Raw genomic sequence first — 21,814 nt, forward strand, 5'->3', positions numbered from 1 at the left:
AAAACAGACCATTACAAAAGCAAGAAAACTCAGAAGTACAGCAGTCCTTTTGCATTGCTCAGGATGAATGCAGTCCGGAACGTAAATAAGCCACAGAAATGGTCCAAAGTACATTTCATCAAAAACATCTTCCTGGTTATTGAATAAGAAAATATATAATAATGAATATTTTTGATACTCAAAAAAGTACTAAAGATACTAAAGACAGTATTATCATCATGTTAGGGTAATAAAATGAGTAAGGAGGTAGGCAGACCTACCTGGGCAGAGAGGTAGATGAGCATTTCAGCAGCTTTTGCTTGATAAGTGTTAGTTTTTACCTCACCACATTTTCTAATGTGATCATTCTGAGCACCCATCCACAGAACAAGTACAGCTGTGTGCTAACTGAAAGCAATCTTAGAGGGACCTTCAAGTTCCACACTCACCAACTCATCCATTAAATATATTATCACCTGCCTGTTTAAGGCATAAAGCTACACCATCCCAAAGACATCAGGAGTTGGGAGGACCTGAGTTGTTCAGGAGCAGTGCAAAGGCCTGTAGGGAATTCCACATGGACAGAGTATCAGCCAAGGCTGAAGGCCTCATGTTGCCACTGTGCTCATAACGCCCTCAAAAGTCATTTGCTGTTGAAGGGCTATCACAGAGAGGTGGAAGACTTAATGTGCTCATGGTTTCCCAGAGCCAGGAGATGAAGTGCGAGGCACCCGTGATCCCTTGCTCGTGTGCAGGTTTCATGTTCTTGGACTGAAACAGGCACAAGTGCAAACAGCAAAGCCTACAGGTGCCCCTGAGTCACGATGGGATGTTTGGGGGTCTCCGAGGAGTAGGTTTAAAAGCAGTGGCCAAACTCATCACCACACTCATGATGACTGAATGCATGGGTCAGTCAGAGATCCTCCTGCTGATCTGACATGCTCTGCCCAAAGGCCATGAATCACCTCAGRCTTTGCTCTCAGTGGGGTGTAGGTGCTCTTCTGCCTCTCCTTTGGGCAGAAATTATCCCAGAAGGAGTAGAAAAGTGCAATTTTTTTTTATTTCTCTCTCTTTTCAAACTAGCATTTTGGTCACCTGCTGTAATGAAAGATACAAGTAAAGAAAGATGCTCTTAGTAAAAACAACTCTTCACTGCTATTAAGGTTTGTTTAAAGGTAGGAAAATCACTCTGATGAGAGACCAGACTTAGTTCCGACTTCCAGGAGTTATCAAAAGACAATAGAATATAATGGTTTTACAAACCGGGATCCTTACAATCACAAACTTGATAGGATCCTCTTAACTCATTAGAACAATCCAAGCTCTCTAATTTATTTGGTTCATAAACTGCCCGCAAGAAATATTCTGATGCTAGAGTGGAAATCACAATCAGATCTGGAAAGCACAAAGTTCTTTCCTAGTTCTTAAGAAGTTTCATATTTTCCTGGCTATTATGAAGTCAGGTTTTGGCTTCCACACAAAATTGTTTCTATATTCAGCAAAGCTTTCTTGGTAGAAAGAAAATAATAAAAAGAAAAAAAAAAAAAAAAAAAAAAAAAAAAAAAAAAAAAAAAAAGAAGAAAGCATGAGGCTGAAACACCTAGTTCAGCCTTTCTGCTGCTCCGTGGTAGCCAACAACATTTTTTATGGCTCCTTGGGCAAGTGATTTGCCAAATCTTTCACTTTTCAAACACAGACACCTTACCAAGCAGATGCAAGCAGTGCATGGAGCCCCTGACTGGAAGCTCTTGTGAGCATTGGTGCTCTTCGGGCTCTTGCATTTTTAACCCTTTCTGACTTATCCAGCAGTTGGAGGGCAGCATGGACACATCCCTTCCAAACCTCCTTCGGGATTGCAGTGTGCCCCCACCTCTGGCAGCTGCCTGAGGGAATCAGTCTAGTCTTGTAATATGCTGGCCTGGTGCATCTATATTAAGGTGATCAAATTTACAAGCTTCAGTGGTAATCCAGACACTTGTATGTTCAGAATCAAGAGGAAAACATTGTGTTGGCAATATCTATTTTTTGCTTTAATCTTATACTGTTAACAAAGCATAATTCAATAAATTAACAAAGAGAAGTCTAGCAAATGTTTTTAAATTAGAAGTTGTTTATGTCTTTCCCTGTGATGAAGAAAACCAAGACTCTAAAGAGGCTGTAGTCCATGTTATACAGTTATGAACCTGCATGTCTGCTTTTTCTCTTTGAGGATTTTCAGATTTTGTCTTATGTCAAGACAAGTGTCTCAATGGAGGAAAAATTAGAGACAGACAGTAAATAGTTTTAGTAGGCCAAATTTATAAAAGGACTTGTCAGGGGTAGATTACTATTCTTGCCCTCTTGTACCTAGTCTGGAATGCTTTTAGAATCATTTGGAAAACTGGATTTATGCATCTCCATTTGAAGAGGGTTTTTYGCCTAGTTATCTTTCACCTAACTACATGACCTGATCATTAATGTATGGCTGAAGGTGGATTACACCATTGCCTGCTACAATCTTTGTTTTTAATAGAAATGACCCTGACTACTTGCTTTTTATTGAACTTGATGTCACCCAGAGATGTTGTGTGACCAAAGCAGTTGATTAAAATGAAACGTGTTTAAATACTTTGTTGARTATGCATAGACATTATTTCTGTAAATGCTTTTCTAAACTGGATTCATAATTACTGTGAGCAAAGCTTCAGAAGCATTCAGAATGGGTCATATCCTATTGGTATTAAACCTGATGAGATTTCTGCTGGTGAGTTCAATGGCAGCAGAGTTGGGCCAACTTGCACGTTTTCAAGAAACCTCCCTTTAAGGATATTCAGTATCTCATATTTAAAGTGTGCCTACTAACTCCTTCCTTTTAGCCCAGTTTTTGAGTTTCATAGTCAAATCAGGCAAATAAAATGCTTTGTATTTGCCTAACATATGGATGGTGAAGAAGGTAATATCCATCATTCTTATTGCTTGTGCTTAGAAATAGCTGTTGGTRTGGTTCGGATGCTCTATCTTTAGTTACAGAAAGCACTTTTTCCATCTCTGGACAAGCAGCGTATAGCTCGTCARGCTCACAGGTTGTTGTGTCATGGCTCAGTGATGACAGTGAAGCTCCAGTGAATGCCCTTGGAAAACATTTATCATCAATATATGGCTTTGGTGAGGCTATTCCAGAATAGTAAATGTCACTGAGATCATTTGACATAGCATCCCAAAAATATCCAGGGATCCTTTCCAAGAGAGCCACTAGGCTAAAACTGAGTACTCATATGACGCTTAATTCTTTAAAATCTGGCAGATACCAGCAAACAAATCCCATCAGTGCTGCAGCAGTATTTCCATTTTGCAACTCAAAACTCTGGTGGAAGATTTTTCAAATTATTCAGGCAGATTTTAAGGTAATGCACGTTTGTGAGTCAGTTTTAAGTATGAATAAAAGCAGATTTCAATTATGACTTTTTTTTTCTTTTTATCAAAGACTCACTCAAAGCCACAGGGAGAACCATCAGACATACAGAAGATTTTATTTCTGTGCTGGATTCATATTTTATTCAAACTTATAAATCTTATTTGAATTTGGACACCAGAGCAGACACCTAAAGTGCTTTAGTAAGTCTTTAGAAAACACTTTCCAGTGATTTGACACTCTAAATTTTAACACTAACAAAATCCAAAAGAGATCTTAATTCCCATCCCTACTTTGCCCCTTTCTCCACTCATTTGTTTGAACTTCGTCCGTATTGCTGACGTGCAATAAAACTCACCTAGGTGTGATAATAGCGATAGACGTTTATTTGGAGCTGCAAGTGAAAAATATCCTTGATTCTTTCTTGTGTCTGATGAATTTAATCTGCATCACATTGTATTTCTGGCATGATTTTTTTTTTATCTTTGAAGATTTGAAAATGATTATAATGGAAGAAAGGTAATTCAGAATATTCTCAGGTTTTTTTTCAAAGATCCAAAGCAAGTGATTTTTATCTAATAGCATTTAGGGACAGAATTTTCTGTAACTGATTAGATTTTCAGCACATCATTGCCATTTTCTACTAAAACTGATAGCAAATTTTACACATAAATGTAGTACGAGCCTGTAGGAAGAGTGTTTTCTCCAGCTGTATCAAAATAAATGATTGCTTGTGAATGCATATTTTTCCATCCATCACATTAGCATGCGATTTTACTCTGTTATTCCTGAACTTCTGATAAGTTAAAAAAAGATGTAAAAAAAGGCAAAAAAAAAGCAAGTTGCTCATCAAGCAGCTTAACTAATGAAATCTAATGAAGTCTAATTAGATGACTCCCCTTGAGCAGCAGGTTTGGCTAGATGACTTTTGAGAGGTCCCTTCCAAGCTCAGTTATTCTATGATTTCCTATGAATTATGTAAATGCCACTTCTTGCTGGCATTCACTACTGGGCCACCTCTCTGGGCAAGACACAGCATGCTGCATGGTTGCCCTTTCTTCACAAAGGGCATTAATTTAGTTCTTTTTCCTTTTACCTTGCTGGCAGTTTTTATAAAGTTTGCTGGAGACTAATTGTCTTTGAGGTGTAATATAATCAAAGGAGAAACAGATACATAATTGAATACCTTGGTTTTCCTTAGAAACCTAATCAAGTGGGGACAATGTAGATGTTCTGTCAAGGGCCAGTTTCACAGGGCTGTCTGCCCGGTCTGACTTTCTTTGGGGAAGAGAGTTGCAGATGTGCACTTAAGTGCATCCCGTTTTAATAACAGTGTTAGTAGCTTAAGTCAATCTTCAGTGGGGTAGCAGAGATTCCTCTTCAGCTCASCTGCCCTGCTGCATCTCAGAAATTTATAAATTTATACCAATTAGTGCCCTAATYTTGGTGAGAGCTATGTCAGTCCCCAGGATACCTTGATTCACCTTCTACTTGAAGAATATTGAATATCAGGAGCTGAACTGGTTCTCCATTTTTTCTTTTTTCAATGTACCTGATTACCAAAAAAAGATGAAATTTCCCCTTTATGTGTATTTCCAGCAACCATGCATAAAACTCAGATAAAATGCTAACTGCCATTTCAGGAGAGTTGCATTTTATTTTTGTGCAGCACTTAGCATAACTTGATTCTGTCTTGGTGTTTCATGTGTGCATACGAGTTGCATACTTTACCTTTTATTTTTTTACTGCACCATTAGTAGGGGTTTTGAAGGTTCAGATTATCTATAGCTTAGGTGATTTAAATCCATATGTACCTAGACTGTATTACTTTACTGGAAGAGATGCAGAGAAGAAAGATTTTAAGGGTTAAAAAATATTCAGATTGCCTTCCTTAAGGCAGTCTTTATTGTTTATGTAAAAGACCAAAGGTCGTTTGACTGCAATATTGAACACGCCTGTGGAGGGCTTTCCGATCTACTGGTTAAAAGTGTAACAAGAAATATTAATAATTAGTTAAGGGTAGATATAGTTGAGTTAGAAATAAGCTTAATAACAACTTTGAAGATAATTWACTGTTGGACTAACCAAACGAGACTGTGTGCTTTGGTTGTCTGGTTCAGATCAAGGCTAGATATATCTTTAATGAAGTATGTATAGAGTCAATACAGGAATAAGCATGCCATAAAATGTGCAAACCTAGCATGGTTTGTTGTGGAGAATATATTYGCAAGCTGGGACAGCCTGAAAAGGTTGGCTCAAGCCCAGACAGTGACACAAACAATCTTTGATTTTGGTATCATTGTAAGATAAAATACCTTTGGTCAAAGTGATTTTGATGAAAATGATGTTCAGAGGCTGCTTTCATTTCTCAAAATGTCTCTTGGTGCCCTGGACATGACAGGGGGGAGTAATTAGTGCAGGTGGTAGCTATGTATAAGATCATCTTTGCCTGATGTGCAAGGGCTGGTTGTGGAAGGGCCTTGAAGACCAAAGCAGTGGCGAGACACCAAGTCATCAGGGGCTGCAGGTGCATGTTTCAGTACGGATCAGACTTTGCATACGAGGTGAAATGAGCTCGAGCGAGTTACGAGACCTGAATTTGCTTTGTGACTGTCATGGGAGCATTGCATAAGTCATGCCACTCCTCTCTACCTTGGTTGAATTTCTGCGAAACATTTACGTCAACGTTGTTTCTCAACTCTACGCAGCCCAGTAGCTTCTCTAGCTGAAATACATGTCTTTTTTATACAGATTAACTACTGTAAAAGCTACTTGCGCTTTGTGATTCAACTCCTCATACAACACTAGGCTAATTCTCAACACAAGGCAGCTGCTCCTTAATACTAACTACCAGGCTTGTTCTCCCYATACCAACATCAGCACCCCAAAAAACATCCTGAGCACTGCCACCCACCACACACAGCTATGGTTTTGGGTGCTGCRGCAGGCCTGTACCTGTGTATTGTCTGAAACATGTGAAATTCAGGAAAAAATAAACAGCCCCCGATGGATCATGGCTATTGTTGCCAGTGTTTTTCTAGATCCCGGTTCTCTTTGTGTGGGTCAACGGGTATGTTGTGTTACTGCTTTCCTTTTGCTTTTAGCTGCTGAATGAGCAGCTCACTTCAAACACATACGAGGGCATATCATGGGAGGAAATTATTTTCTTTCACTGCCCTGTGTTTTGTGATGAGCCATTGTTGCTGATTCATTACACAATTGGAGATTTGTTGGGTTTGTTTATTTTATTTAGGCTCATTTTAAAGCTGTTCAGGATGAGGAGAGGTTGAATCATGGAATATTCTTGCAGGTTACAGGATCCTACAGAACAGTGGGTTTAGCTGTTTTTCGGTGTTCAGTTCTTTCAGTTTTTCAGGGTGTCCCCAAAAGTTGGAGTGCTCCAAGCCCCTCTATGATTAAGCCTTGTTTCAGACTCTTCCACTAGAATTAGGATCATTTTCATTTTCTGCTCTTCTCTGATTGTTAGTTGACACCCGCAAAAAAAAAAAAAAAAAAGACAAGCTCAGTAAAACCTTTTTTCTCTTGAACTGAGATGTGATGAAGTGAGATTTTATGTATTTCGTTAATACCTTTGAATCAGAATTCCGCAGTTTAGCTCTAAATTCAGTTCTAGGTCTGGTCTTGCATTTAAGTTCAAAACTAATCTTTGTCCCCTCTGCATTAGCTCTCAGTCACTCACCTCCGAGGCAGAGCCGAGATGATTTGCTCGGATCTCGCATCACTCTGGTTCATGCTCCGGTGCTGGCAAAGGACCTTTTCCTAATTAGCCCCCAGGCACCTCTACCACACTGTGTGCCAAGGATTTAGGAAGAAATAAGCCATATCCAGAATCTCGGAGAGTGCTGCAATTAGTAGTAATCAAATTGTGCCCCTCTGTCAGAAGCAGGATTTTTGTACTACCGTTTGGCTGTTCRATAGAAGTGTGACTTTATGGTGTTTCTCTGTTTTATTACTTTTCAAGAACCACCAGCATAAATTTCCATTCCACAATAAGGCKAAAATATCTCTGTTTTGGAGGGAATTATATGTAAATAGGAGAAAATAGTTAATTCACASGTACTTAAATGAATTGGGCCTAGCTCTCTACAAAAACAAACACAAAATGCTGAGAAATTTGCTTGCCAAATACCAGTTTCTCAATTATCCTGGGAAMTTGGACATTTCAATGAGCTTTTTATGGCTGGTGTTTGGAGCATGCACTTCGAATGGCAATCTGTAAATAGCAGTTGTTAAGGCTAACAGTTTGTGAAGGCAACTAGCAAAATGGGAACTTCAGCTTTCCCTTGCCTGGATCACACGGGAATGCAGAATAAATGAAAAAGCTGCCAGAGAGACTTTGGAGATCCAGCCCTGCCCCAGGTGCAGTGGTTAGGAAATGGGCTGCCCACCTCCCTGATGAAGGACATAGCCCCAGAAGATGCATAGTGTGAGTTATAATTCATTACTCGTGCTGGCAAAGCAGTGCTYGTTAATAGTCTGCCTAAGAAACTCCAAAGAGTAAAAATATATAGAAATGATGTAAAAGACCAGAGAGATTGTAGATTAATGGCCTCAAATAAAAAGTCACAAATGCTGTGTTCCCAGCAAAAGCACAGGACAGGAAGCAGTGTCACACTTACATTACTTTTGGTTTTCCAGTTGGAAACTTAGCAGTTTCCAGTTTATCTATCCAGCTTATTGGATAGCTAAACACTTAGGGTAATCTGAGTRCACAGATTGAGCTGTGAGCAATAGGCTTTAATGAACGTCTTCCTATAGAAGGGATACTAATACCAAGGAGGTGCAGATGAGCTTTTATGACTAATTTGTTAAGCCTGATAGAGATAAAAAAGAAAACGAGAAAGTACTTTAGTTTATAAAAGTAGCCAAAGAGGGATTAGCTCTATAGGGTTGCTGAGCATGAAAAGATCATGGAAATGAGGCAAACTGTGGTAAAGTGACTCGACTGAGTTATTACATGAGCTGGAGAAACAAGAGCTGGAGAAGGACAAACTCCAGTGTTGTTCGAGAGGAAAACAGGGGTGAGTTTGATACGACTGTTGATGCACAAAGCTTGAGGAGTTGAAAGAAGTAGAAGGAAACTGATTTTGACAGCAGCATCAGGCGAGACTGAAGGAGCAAGGATGCTGGGTTTACTGTTCTGATTTGAGAGACAAATGGACCATATCTTTGCAAAATGATGCAAATACTGTCTTTGTATGGACAATATCTTTGCACTTTGATATTCTGTTATGTCTGGACTCATGCATTCATTGCAGCAGCTGAATGCCAGGGCAGAAGGAAGATAGGGCTGGTAGAATAGGGTTGGACACTACAGTAAAAGGAGGAGGAGGTGTAAATCCCTTGGGGACTTTGAGGAACCACAAGTCATGCCCCATTTCCAGCATATGACATGTGATTTGTTTAGTGTAAATGAAGCAGCTAGGTGACAACAGCAACAAAATAGAGAGTGGATGGTCAGGGGAAGAGGCAGGAGTGAGAAGATGTGTGAAGAGGACAAAAAAATAAAGCAGGCACTGGGAAAAGACAGCACACTCAAGCTTCAGAATCAGAAGAACAGTAAAAGGTGAAGAGGTGCTGGATAAATTACTGTGGATTAACTAGGTAAAATTTCGTATAAAAGGAAGAAAAATAACATGAATCATTCAAGTTTTTATGGTGGATAATAGGATAAATTGAAAATTGAGGAAATTCAGTCTGAACATCAAGTTGAAATTGCGCTAACAAAGTGTTTTGAGGAGATCTTAACGACATACTCACATGCAGGCTTTGGAAGTTGTGTCACTGGAGCTTTGCAAAACAACCCAAGCAATTTATACACAGAGATTTTAAGAATTCATCCTCCACGGAGATGGAGAGTGGATAAGAACTGTAATTTCTCAGAAACTTTTAGATAGAATCAGTGATTTTTTTTTCTTGAGCATTTGATATTGAAAATGCAAATTATTTTGCTTGCAGTTAGGCGCCACAAGGACTGCTTGCTTGCAGTTGGAGATGTGTACATCTTAGAATCTTGTTTTCATTGCAGATATTTCCATTTGTAAACTCATAATTTGCTTTTTATTTTTTCATTTAAGAAAATATTTAGAGACAGTCACCTTCCCTTCCTTTACAGATGGCTATCAGAAAAGATTGCCCAGTCATGTTACACCCCCTTTAATTTTCTGTAGGGATATTTAGCTGATGTGTGGCTAAGCCTCACTGTATGTCTGTGTCAATAATCACATGAACTAATACAATAATTTTGGCAAAGAACACTAATGGTGAAAATATATCACAAAACTGAAATATCCCCAATATAGTCTCATACAAAATGAGACTATAATTAAGGGAAGATTGTGGCCTGCACTCAGCTCAGTTAATTTGGTGCTAAATGCCTCTATCAGAGACAAAACTTCATTCATCAAATTACTTGCAAATAGCTGCAAGTAACCCACTCTTCCAATAGTACTGCAAATAAAGTCATGGAATTTCAATAAATAATTCAGCCCTGGATCTGATTTCGGGTTCAGCATTAACTTTCAGCACCTGGCTACTGTTATTATTTGCTAGTCTGATACGCTGCTTAGAGGCATGGAAATTTGGCTGCACTTCGTCAGTATTTGCAGAATATACTACACGACCAGATTACCGTCCCAGACTCATTTAACAGACATTTGAAATCCAGATGTGCACAGATTTGTTTTTTACTAGAACATCTACTTGCAGGATTCCAGAACTACGTGGGGATCAACAGATCTCTGCACAGAGCTTTCTCTGAAATTCAACTCCTATACTTGCACCTGATCTCCTCTAGAAAGAATAATAAGTGTACTATAATTTGCATCACCCATGCCATCTTTTGAAAATGATTTATCTCTCATTTGATTTTCCATAGCCTTCCTATGCGAATGATTTTTTTTTTCCGCATATCTGATCAGCTCTCAGGATAGAGAAATATCTATATTTGAAATATTATACTTGGTGCTCTTGAGTAGCTAAACCAGATTCCTCCATGGGTTCTTCTGTAGAACCCATASAGTCAGCTGTGGTTATGTACTAGAAAGAAATCAATTAATCCAGAATAGGTTTCTGTTCTCATTGAAGTCTATGAAATATTTGTCTCTACCAGGTATTGATAGAAGATTGATTGTTATAGGAGCAGAATTAGATCAAGATTGTTATAGGGTAGCCTTCTAATAGCTGTGGTACCAAAAGTGGAATATGGCCCTGCAGCTACATAATATGAATATGTTGCTGCACATGTTTCTTTTATAAAATAATGTGTATTTTTTTATTTTTTTCTTTGTGTTTTGTTCAAAGTGCTTATATCTCCCGATGTGAAATACTGTGGTAGCCAAGGTAACCAAGCAAGAGCTGCTGCTTGAGCATCTCCATTGACCTTTATTAAGATTGTGATTATTTTCTGACTGCTGCTGTGGCCTGACTCACTGTGACTAAGGTTCCTTCAGTCATATAAACCCACAAAAAAATCAAAATAACTAATAGAAAAGAAAAAAAAAACGCTAATAAATGATGGGTAAGTTATCTACATTTAGCAAAATCCTTCAGATTTGACGTTTGTGGTCGACTTGACAGACGGAATTTCACCCTGCAATGCAAACGTTTACCACTAGAGGGGATTTTACTACCACTCTATCATATGTTTAACCTGAAAACTCTTTTAAAGCATATGTTCCAGTTCAACCACAAGATGTTGGCTGCAGGCTGAATGAAATCTATGGTTTATATTATACAAAAGGTCAGAAAAGATTATTATAATTGTCCCTTCTGGCCATTAAAACTTATAAGTGAAATTCTGGTCCCATCAAAATCACTGGTAAAATTCCCACTGACTTCACCAGGCCCAGATCTCATCCTGTGAAGGTCCGAGGAAAGCAGAAGTTTATGCCACAATGACTCTAGCACTAAGAGCAAGCAGAAGAACTTGGCTGCCACAGAGTCACTAACATATAGTTTTAGAGAGGTTTGAAAAAGCATCCTATACAATCTCGCTGCTCTGCAGCAGGATTAAATAAGTCAAGACCAGTTTTTACTTTTTTTTTTTTTTTTTTGATTTCTTCAAAGCATCCTGTAATGTAGATTGTGCAACTCAACCTCTTTAGAAAGCCTGCTTTGTGTTTCCTTGTTCATTTAATTACACTGGATTTTTTGCCCGTAACATTTTATTGTTGCAAATTAAGTAAAATGCATAATGTTATCCTCTGTGGGTATGAACAACAATGGATCATCATGTTCTTTGTAACAGGCTTCTACGTGCTTGAGGACTATTATGTTGTCTGATACAACTAGTAGTACCTCTCATGCAATGCATTATGTTGCTGCTGTCATTTGTAGAAGCGTGAACGGATGATTCATGTTGTTTGTGATGCATGTGTAATCTTCCTTCTCTTCACCCTTGTAGTGTCACCAGTTATTCCCCATTGTACATTTGTGCTCAAGATTTTGTTGTTCTTACAATTTATTCCATTTGGTTTTCTTTACTGAATACCATTTAAGTAATTGCAGACATTTCTTCCCCAATTTCTCAGTGATGTCTACTTCTCTCCTATACRACACCAATAACGTCTCCTTGCTTGTTGTTCTTAGAAAATTATGTAGAGATCTTTTTATTCTATCTTTCATTTTGTTAGTAGAAACATTAAGTATAACTCATCTGGCAAAGCTCTACTTGTTGAATATGCCTAGACTAACAGAAAAGTTGATTATTGCTGTTACTTAAGTGTTCTTGCAAACATCCATAGAAGCACTTTACAGAGTTTTCATACTACTTCCCTACTTTGCTTATGCAAATCTGATCTGGATCATACACTCAAAACCTTACCAAAGTCAACTTCTAGATATCTACTGCTTCATGCATGCTTCTTATGCATCATGCTGGTTATCTTGTCAAAAAACAAAGTTAAATTGGTTTAACTTAGGTCTGTACTGTCTTGTCATATCATACTCTACCTGTGATTGTGAACTTAATGTCTCTTAGTTCCCCCCTCAGGTGTCCGTACATATTGATCAGATCCGCTCTCAGTCTTCTCTAGGCTAAATAGGCCCAGCTCACTTAGTCTCTCCTCATACAAGACATGTTCCAATCCCTTAATCATCTTTGTTGATCTCTGCTGGACGCTCTCGAGAAGCTCCACGTCCCTCTTATACTGGGGAGCCCAGAACTGCCCCCAATACTCCAGAGCTGAGCAGAGGGGCGGGATCCCCTCCCTTGACCTRCTGGCAACATCCTCCTGATGCAGCCAGGATCCCATTGGCCTTCTTGGCCACGAGGGCACACTGCTGACTCATGGTTAACTTGGTGTCAACCAGGACTCCCAGGTCCCTCTCCGTGGAACTGCTCTCCAGCAGGTCAACCCCTAATCTGTACTGGTGCCTGGGGTTATTCCTCCCCAARCGCAGGACCCTGCACTTGTCCTTWTTGAACCTCAKGAGGTTCCTCTCTGCCCAACTCTCCAGCCTGTCCAGGYCCCTCTGGATGGCAGCACAGCCTTCCGGAGTGTCAGCCACTCCACCCAGCTTGGTATCGTCCGCMAACTTGCTCAGGGTGCACTCAGTGCCCTCGTCTAGGTCATTGATAAACAAGCTGAAAACCACTGCGCCCCGTACTGATTGCTGGGGGACACCACTGGCTACAGCCCTCCGACTGGACCCGGCTCCATTTATCACCACCCTCTGAGCTCAACCATCAAGAGACAGAGCAATGAACACAGAAGGAACAATTGTTTTTAGAAGTCATGTAAGAAATTGTCTGCTTTCCTAGTTCTTGGCTTGTTTCCCCCTAGTCATCCAGTCAGTGGACTAGCAGGGGTCTGGGACCATGGAAAGCCTTAAGAGCTCCCAGCCCAAGGTCAGAATGTGCAGCTGAGCCAGGATTCACAGGGTTACTGGCTTTYGTGTAGCCCCATGGGGTAAAGTTGTATTTCAAGATTACTGAGACTATTTCAGATTCTCTCCTCCCCACAGAAACCTACAGCTCCTGTTGAATAAAGCTGTGAATGTTTTAAAATGTGTTTTATTGCAATTTAGAGCAAAATCCTGCAATTCTTCATAAATTACTTACTGAGCTGTTCAAATCCCTTATGGATGCTAATTTCATGGCATTGGGTACAAAGAGTGCATTGGACTGAGATGCAGAGATTCCTAGTTTTTCAGAAATAGAAGTACCTTTTCAGTGGGTCTGCTTTCAGGCTAGCTAGCCCTGAGGACCAGCAGGACTTATTTGTAAAGATTTATTCCATTCATGAAAATACCCATGAGAAGAAGCCGATCTTTTCCTGCCCATACTGCTGTTCAGCTGAATATTGAAAACTGGAAAATAATGATTCCTTAAACAACAAGAAAATATTTGTCCTGTCTTCACTACCAATGCCCATGGCACTTCCAACATGCAATTCCATCTCCTGAAAATCCTAAATGATTCAGGAGTACAAATTCCTCTCTCCCAAAACTCTGGAGATCCAATAAAGGCAGCTGCAGCTCTGTGGAGATCCTCAACTCTACTGACATGCTGCCCAGTGCAACAGGCCAGCTTTACTCAAATTGGCCAGCAAATTGGCCAAGTTAAGCTTATGTGCATCTATAATATAGAGTTGTATGTATGCCAAACTTCAACATTTTGGCTGGCTTTTGAGGAGCTGGCTAAAGAATTTCACCACTTCTTTTTTGTTTTGTTACTACCCTGACTGTCCTTCTAGCAAATATTCTATTTTTATCTGACATATATGCACATGATCCATTCCCATGTGTGTATGCTTCTGAATATATTTTGACTTTATCTTGTCCTGACTTGGAAGACTACTGCTAAGAATTTCTCCTAGCAAAATGAAATCCCAGAAAAAGTCCAATGAAGTTAAATTGCTATACAGTAAATTTATTATTGTTGTTATAGGCCTTCATTCAGGAGAGTACTTAAGTGTGTTCTTAAGTCCCACTGAAATCTTCAGGACTTAAGAACATGCTTAAAGTCAAGCATATACTTCCTCTGAATTGGKATGTATTTCAGCACATGCTTAAATGCTTTCCTGAACTGGAGCCACAGTCAACAAGAATATTCTGTGATACACAGGACTTGTGCTACAAGATTTACTTCTTACTTGAGACCTACCAGTGCTGCTTTATGAATATATGCTTCTTAACTTGCCTCTCTGTTGGTGGCACTCCAAATAGCTTACTGGCTTTTGCATTTGGACAAGAAGTTGTGAAAGAAAATAGACTAGAAATTGGAAAAAAATTATCCTTACTAAAGCAATACCTTGGCATGTCTGGTCTCATGTTGCAGCCAATGATTTTTTCCCTACAATGGAGATTTGTGCTATTGTGTGTGTGGTATAATTACTAAGACAGATTTTTTTTTTTAATGGCACAATAAATAGGATATTTCCTGGCCTGCTGTACATTTTGAATAGGATTTTCACTTCCCCTTTGGGTTCTGAGTGTAAGGAGAGTAAGTGTCAAAAGGCAGGCTCTTTCCCAATTATAAAACAGACCGAAACCATGTGTAACGTGAATCTAGATTTTGATTGTAGGAATGGTGAAATCAAATCTCTTCTTAATCCCTTAGTGGGATTAGATTGAACATTCAGATGAATTAGCCTGCCTGCTTTTGCTAACTTGTTAAAATCCCTTTGAAAAATAAAAAATGTTTGAGTGTCATCGAAAATATCTGCATACTTTACCATAGCATCCAAGAAAACATTGGACTGTTTTGCAGAATGTTCTCAATGCAATGAAAAATGAAAGGGGAAGCATAACAGATAAAAACAAATACATGCTGGTCCTTTAGAAAAAAAAAATAACACTTTCCAATATGCAGTTCTTTCCAGCACTGCAATTCTCTGGCTAGATGCTTAGTCATTTTTGTACTCCTTACTAATGACAGTATTTTTCTTGAAAACTGCTCTATTTGGGAATAACCGGAAATAAAGTTACTTCTCCTCTTTTTTCCCTCCTTATAGTTAGTTGAAATTTTATACAGTTTGACTTCATACATTGCAGTCACTGTGCATGTACCAGTTGGAGTATTTTCAGGACCAGTGAGGAGGTTTGTTTCAGTTATTTTTCGTATAGAAAAGTAGTAGTTTAAACCTAAGAAGTGCTCCCTGTTCACACTGTTCAGCTATGCTAAACAGGAGATCTTGCTATTACAGCTACTTTGCTAAAAATATGTGGCTCAAGCTCATAAAATCTCCAAGACATTTTTTTTTTTCCTGAAACCTCCTTACCTTTTTTTTCTTCCTGGATAATGTGTCAGTGCACTCCCCTCTTGTGCTCACAAATGTCTTTAAAGCTTAATTAATTCATTAAAAATAGCTGACCTGTTTAAGGAGGAGTGTCTTAAAATTATGAGGGAAAACATCTTACTCATTTTTGTCATTACTCAGTAGGACACAAGGAAATGGTACTATGCTGGAGTTTTGCTGATATGTTCACACTAAGGTCCAGGGCAAGCCCTTTTGTCATTTGGGATGTCTAAAGGCTAACTAGAAATACATTAGGCATCTTTTTTTAGTAGCTAAATTAATTAAGTGTAAGGTCATGTGAAGCAAAGGGAGTGGGAAGTGATATTTCTACAATGGAGCAAAATTATTTTCCAGAAATTCTGTGTCCACGAACTCCAAACACTTTTCTCTTTTGAGGGTTCAGATTCATTCACCCCCCTAAAATCAAGCGTTAATCAGATTCAATTTAAGTGAAATGTCTTTCAGAAGTACTTTGCTTCCTTCACTTGCATGGGGACTTCAGGTGACCAGGCTCCTCAGTTAAATTCCTAGAGTTATGTGGGCTGAATGCTGGCCAAACAACATTTGACCCTCAGAAAATCTTTGCATCTGTTTTGCTTTTCTGCTGCCAATATGTGAGTTGATCTTCTCTGCTGAGGTCTTTCTCCATAAGGAGCAATAGTGATTGCTCTCTGCAGGGAGAAGGAGGCTCTGTAGCCCCTTGTGAGTTACTGTGCACGTTATAAATTTCTACTTCCATGAATCTGCTGCCCCTGAACCCTCACATCTACCCTCAGTTGCGATCATTAAAACAGAAACACCCAGCATTACTGCCAGGGAGAGTGTGTACAAGCTGATGTTCAAATAGTTAATATTTATGGACAAATTAACAAGTCTCAGTCCTAAGAGGGTAATAGTTGCTGTCTCATTCCTGGCAACTTTTTTCCCTCCCCTCTGTGGTTGTGCTTGATATGGAGTTGTCTTGTTCTTAGTTACCAGACTTTTTAGTGAAGCTGTTTTCCCAGCCACATGACCCGTTCTCATCTTCCGCTTCTGACAGGAGACATCATAAGCTGGAGCAGAAGCTAGTTAATTGTTGTGAGAGCAAACGTCTTTTTATGGACGGTTAAATGTTCTGTCGTTTCACTGGAACATGTTGCCAAGAGAGATTGTGGAGTCTCCTTCCCTGGAGATCTTCAAAACCCACTTGGACTCAACCCACATGCTCTAGGTGACCCTTCCTGATCTCTGAAGGTTCCTTCCAGCCTTAATGATTCTGTGATTCCGTGATCATCAGCTGGGTCTTTTCCTGTCAGTGGTGCTGCGCTTCAGCTTGAGAAAACGCATTCCTCTGTGAATAGCAGCAGGGATGGGTGGTGTTTCTCCAGTTTGTCAGTTATTTGTCCTTTCTTTTTCTGCCCACATTTTGAGATCATAGTTTTGATGAAGGTATTATTTAATTCCTACATTTCTGAGCCTTTTACCTCAGACAGATACATAATAGGCTTGTATTTAATCACTCCCAGAATGCCTTAAGGAAGCTGTTTTTCTTTGAAGGAAAAAGTTACCAAGCCTGGGAAGTTGTGTATTCTTCCTCATCTTCTACTGATAGTTAATAGACTTTACAAATAGTCTCATTATACTTTGATAAGCCTTTGAAGTTATCGCCTACTAGGGTTTGGCTCTTTCTAAGCGCTGGGCATTGAATTATTGACTGTTGTTATCAGCAAATGGGAAAGGACTCACAAATCCAACAGCGTCTGGCCTAGGATTTCTGCAGAAAGAGCTGAGTTTAATGRATAATTTGTGTTGCCAGTGAGATTTCTGATTCTGTTGCCCTGTCTGTCACCAGTTTGCTGTGTGTTTTGTGGTGGCGTTTTCAGCTATGCCAGTCAATGAGATCAAAACCCATGAGTCAGACTCCACCCAAATTATGAGCTTGGCTTCCAGATCCATGAGCTTTCAAAAGAGACCATATCATATTTTTTTCTTTAGTTTATCTTTCATTTCTGCAATTTCCTTTCATTCCGTAATGCATTCCCAATGTGTGCCTAGCAATTAATGTTTTCCATTTCTTTTGAAAGGCAAGGAAGGGCAGCTTTGAACCTTTGGTGCTGCTGACGGTTTCATCTGCTTTAACTATTTTATTTCTGTTTTCCAAATGACTCGTATTCTTGTAGGCACCACATCTTTCTCCAGTCTCCAGTGAATTCTACATTTCTTAGTCTCTGAGACCTCTATGTCTTATTATGAGACAACATCAAATGGGACCCCTTTCTTGCAAGACTTGGCAAACTACTGATCTAAGTTCACCTTGAAGCAAGTCAGGTGAAGCATGATTCAGGCTCAACAGAAGTATAAACCAAAGCAAAACCACAGCACATAAGATTAGAATGAAACCTCCTATCTGCCCTCTAATTGGGTGGTCAATCTGTTTTTCTGCAAATTTTAAGTTTGTTATGCTTTGCTTGTAGACTTGGTCAACTCTAGTGTGAAGACTGTGATTATGATTATGAATGTAATAAAGCAAAGGGACATTTGGTGTCATATCACTCTATTCCAGCATTTGCCTCTTTTTAGGAAGACTAAGAAGTTAAAAGGTCTTGGCATTGGTTTAATAAGTCAAAGCCAAATCAACAAATATAACTTCACAGTAATTACTCTGTGCAATACTATAGCACCTGCCTTTCCATGGAAACACTGTCATTGTTTTGCCATGAAATTTACAGAACAGAACTAACTACCAAATTAATGAAGTAGTGTAAAACTAGGCTACCCACACCCCAGGCATCTAAGAAAAGGCATCATTTCCTGCTTGTTTTTGTACCTTACCACTCTTTAATCATACTGTTTGTGGGTTCTTGCCAAAGGCATATAGAACATGCCCAATTTCAAGTAGAAGTGCAAGCAAACTGTACCCTCAGATCCAAATGTCTCTGGAGACTSTTTGAATCTAAATCTGAACCTAGAGAAAAGCTCCTTAAGTATCCCCTAAGCTTTGAGATACAGTGCAATATCTCTGAAATCTTTTTGCTAAATATTTCATATGGGAGCGTGAATTTGCAGCACTGGACACATCTCAAAATGTTTCTAGTTGCGGTGWGGATGTTTCACAGAGCATCAATAGGTAGAAGTTATTTCTTCCTTAGGACTTAGAAATGCTACCTCATAGCTTCAGTATCAAGAAGACGAAATTTATGACAGCAGAGCAATAAAATATTTTYTCAAAAAGAAAATAACATGTATTTGTTTAGTTCTTTCATCAGCCGTTTTCAGACAAACACTGTGTGCATAAAATACAATTATGCAACCCATATGGGTCAACAGAGGAAGTTTGGTTGCTTCACCAGGCCTGTAAGAGTCTTCTAAAAACAATAGTACCACAAATTAAAATGGAAATCTATCAAAACCATTATCATCCTGAAAGCTTTGGCCACAAGCATAATTATTGTACAAGGATGTTGTCCTTGGACACAGCTTTGGCTCAGTTTAGCCAGGGTTATTTGTATCCCTCCATGGCTCAAAGTCAGAATTTGCATGGCTAAGGATCATAAATTTTTACAGGAAAAAAACAGACTGTTTCCTCAATGCTAACACCAGCATTTTTTTTTTATTGTTTTGCAGTGTTTATAGGCAACTCATTAGGTATAAGAGATAGGAGCAGACTGAATATTGTACCTGAAATTTACCTTGAACTTTGGAAGAGGTTAGGTTCAGATTTCCATCTGAATTTGCCTGCCAGTTCTGAGGCTTTTGTTTTACTGAATGTGAACAAGGAGTCCTAGTTCAAATATCTTTGAATATTAGGATTGCTTGGGTTTAAATCTAGTTTCATATGTCCCCAATTTGGACCTGTAGAGCAGGGAGGACGTATTGACAGAAGTGGTAAAAGTTATAGTTCGTAGACTCAAATGAAGCAGAAAGCCTGTTTTCTAATATAGCCTTTAAGCAGGCAGCCTTCCAGGAATGAGAGACATTTAAAGCATATACATTGCTCCTGAATGTAGTTAAAAATAAGCTAGAGACACATTTGCTTTAGCCAGAATTGGCCTTATGGGAGGTACTGTGTTTTTTTCTTAAGATCCTGACAACAGCTAGAGTCCTAGAGTAATTCCATTGATGATAAACTATATCAAATAATAGGTTCTGTAGATTATTTTTGAACTAGATATTTTTGTTTCAACATCTACTTTTCCTTCTTGAGATATAAGTAACTAACGTATCTGTACTCTTTTTTTTTTTTTTTTTTTTTTTTTTTTTTTTTCTNGAACTAGATATTTTTGTTTCAACATCTACTTTTCCTTCTTGAGATATAAGTAACTAACGTATCTGTACTCTTTTTTTTTTTTTTTTTTTTTTTTTCTCTTTCTGTCCTTCAGGCTGGTATAGATGGAGAGAGCATTGGGAATTGTCCATTTTCCCAGCGTCTTTTCATGATCCTCTGGCTCAAAGGAGTTGTGTTCAACGTCACCACTGTTGACCTGAAAAGGTATAAATTGTTCAGTTTAGCTGAAAATAGTTATGTGACCTGGTGTTTGTCCTGTAAAAATCCCCCACCAAGTTCAATGAGCTTTGTATCTGGCTCAGAGAGTCTGTGGTGCACAAGAAAATATTTGAGATTCGGGTTCAGAGGTTTTTTTCCCCCATTTGTGGAATGTTTTGATATTAAATAGGATTCTCGGTGTTTTTCGAACTATTCTGACCACAGACAGCTGAAGAAAGAGAAGGACAAACCACGGGGTTTTGTAGGAATTATAAATATCTCTGTGACTACATGATCATAAAAATTAGTGATTTCATGACTTTTTGTCTCTGCAGAAAGCCAGCTGATCTACACAATCTGGCTCCAGGGACCCACCCACCTTTCTTGACTTTTAATGGAGAAGTCAAGACAGATGTCAACAAGATTGAGGAATTCTTGGAAGAGACTCTTGCACCTCCAAAGTAAGAATTTAAGATTTTTCTTTTCAGCAAATACTCCATTTCCTAGGAATGAATGATATCCTAGAAGGAGTTCTCAAAAAGTACTCCCTCCCACAATCTGTACTTACAGGAGTAATGTTTAGTTACAAAACTTGCTGACTCCAGTGAGATGACTTCCTTGTGTGAAAGTTACTTGGATGACTAATAACTGCAGAATGTTGTCTTTGTACACATTTCAGGATGCCCTTGTGTGCAGAATTAAGGAGATCAATACTAGAAAATTTTCATATGGATCTGATGCACTTCTTTTTGTTTAGAAAAAGTGCTAAAAATAACTTGGAGTGAATGTTGAGAATTGCCACACAGAAGTATGCCAGGAGGAGTGTTTTACAGTGAAAAACTTAAGGTTTCTGAACTGCACGGATTATCAAAAAGGTTGTTTGGGGAAATGAAGGAAAGTCAAGGAACTTTGGAGGCAGAAAAGTGATTGCTATTCTAGTCAAGAAATGACAAGAGCCCATGATGGGGAGTTATAATCAAACTAATTCTGATTTGATCTAAGGCACAGATTTTTCAATATGATGATTAATTATTGGAACAAAGTAGTAAGGAAAGTGCCAGGTTCACCTAAGTTAGTCAAAGATTTTGGATGTTACRGAAGGATGATGAAAAAAATGGCTTGTGTTTTGGACCTTAAAAATTTATGATTTAATGAAAAGTGGCTGGGTGTCATAATATAGTGTTTTACTTCCAACTGAATCTGCATCTATTGGCCAGTCCTGAGGCAGGAGATCAGATATTTAAGTTTTATATACCCTAATCCAGGATGCACTAAAATCGGTAGGAGTGATTGATTTGCATTGGACTTTCAAATCTTTATATTCCTTTACACCAGATGTCTCTAAGAAAACAACAGCTCAGAGATTGAAGAGTTTATGTTCTACCACCTTGGTAATACTAACACTCCTTGCTATTACATTCTGGAATACATTTTCGGAATAGGGAATTAGACACAACTACCATTCATAATAGAAAGAGTTGGCTGCCAACCTACCCTGCACCTTTATTGGAAATAAATGTTTCCTTCAGATTTAGGGCCACCGTGTCCTGGATCAYGGGCACATAAAGCACTAGTGCAATTACCTTTGTCATAAAACCATCACTGTGTAACTGTCCAAAAGCCTTCTGTGCCAGACAAAGATATTATTAAGAGGGTCTTGCCAAGCTGTTTGTTTTGAGCTGAATGGCAATGTTAATTGCAGTTTTTTTGCATAGGATT

General features: G+C 38.8%; 1 protein-coding gene across 4 annotated transcripts in view; it reads left to right on the top strand.

Annotated features, from left to right (window-relative positions):
- CLIC5 (chloride intracellular channel 5) overlaps positions 1-21,814 on the top strand; it is a 66,833-nt gene that overhangs the window by 21,452 nt on the left and 23,567 nt on the right. For all 4 annotated transcript variants that reach the window (XM_026039974.1, XM_026039977.1, XM_026039976.1 and 1 more), the window contains exons 3-4: positions 19,992-20,101; positions 20,431-20,556. In XM_026039974.1, coding sequence (XP_025895759.1) covers positions 19,992-20,101; positions 20,431-20,556 — 236 coding nt within the window. The remainder of the gene's footprint in view (positions 1-19,991; positions 20,102-20,430; positions 20,557-21,814) is intronic.

Source organism: Nothoprocta perdicaria, unplaced genomic scaffold, assembly GCF_003342845.1.
Source record: "Nothoprocta perdicaria isolate Ctin4 unplaced genomic scaffold, notPer1 scaffold_248, whole genome shotgun sequence".
Taxonomy (NCBI): Eukaryota; Metazoa; Chordata; class Aves; order Tinamiformes; family Tinamidae; genus Nothoprocta; species Nothoprocta perdicaria.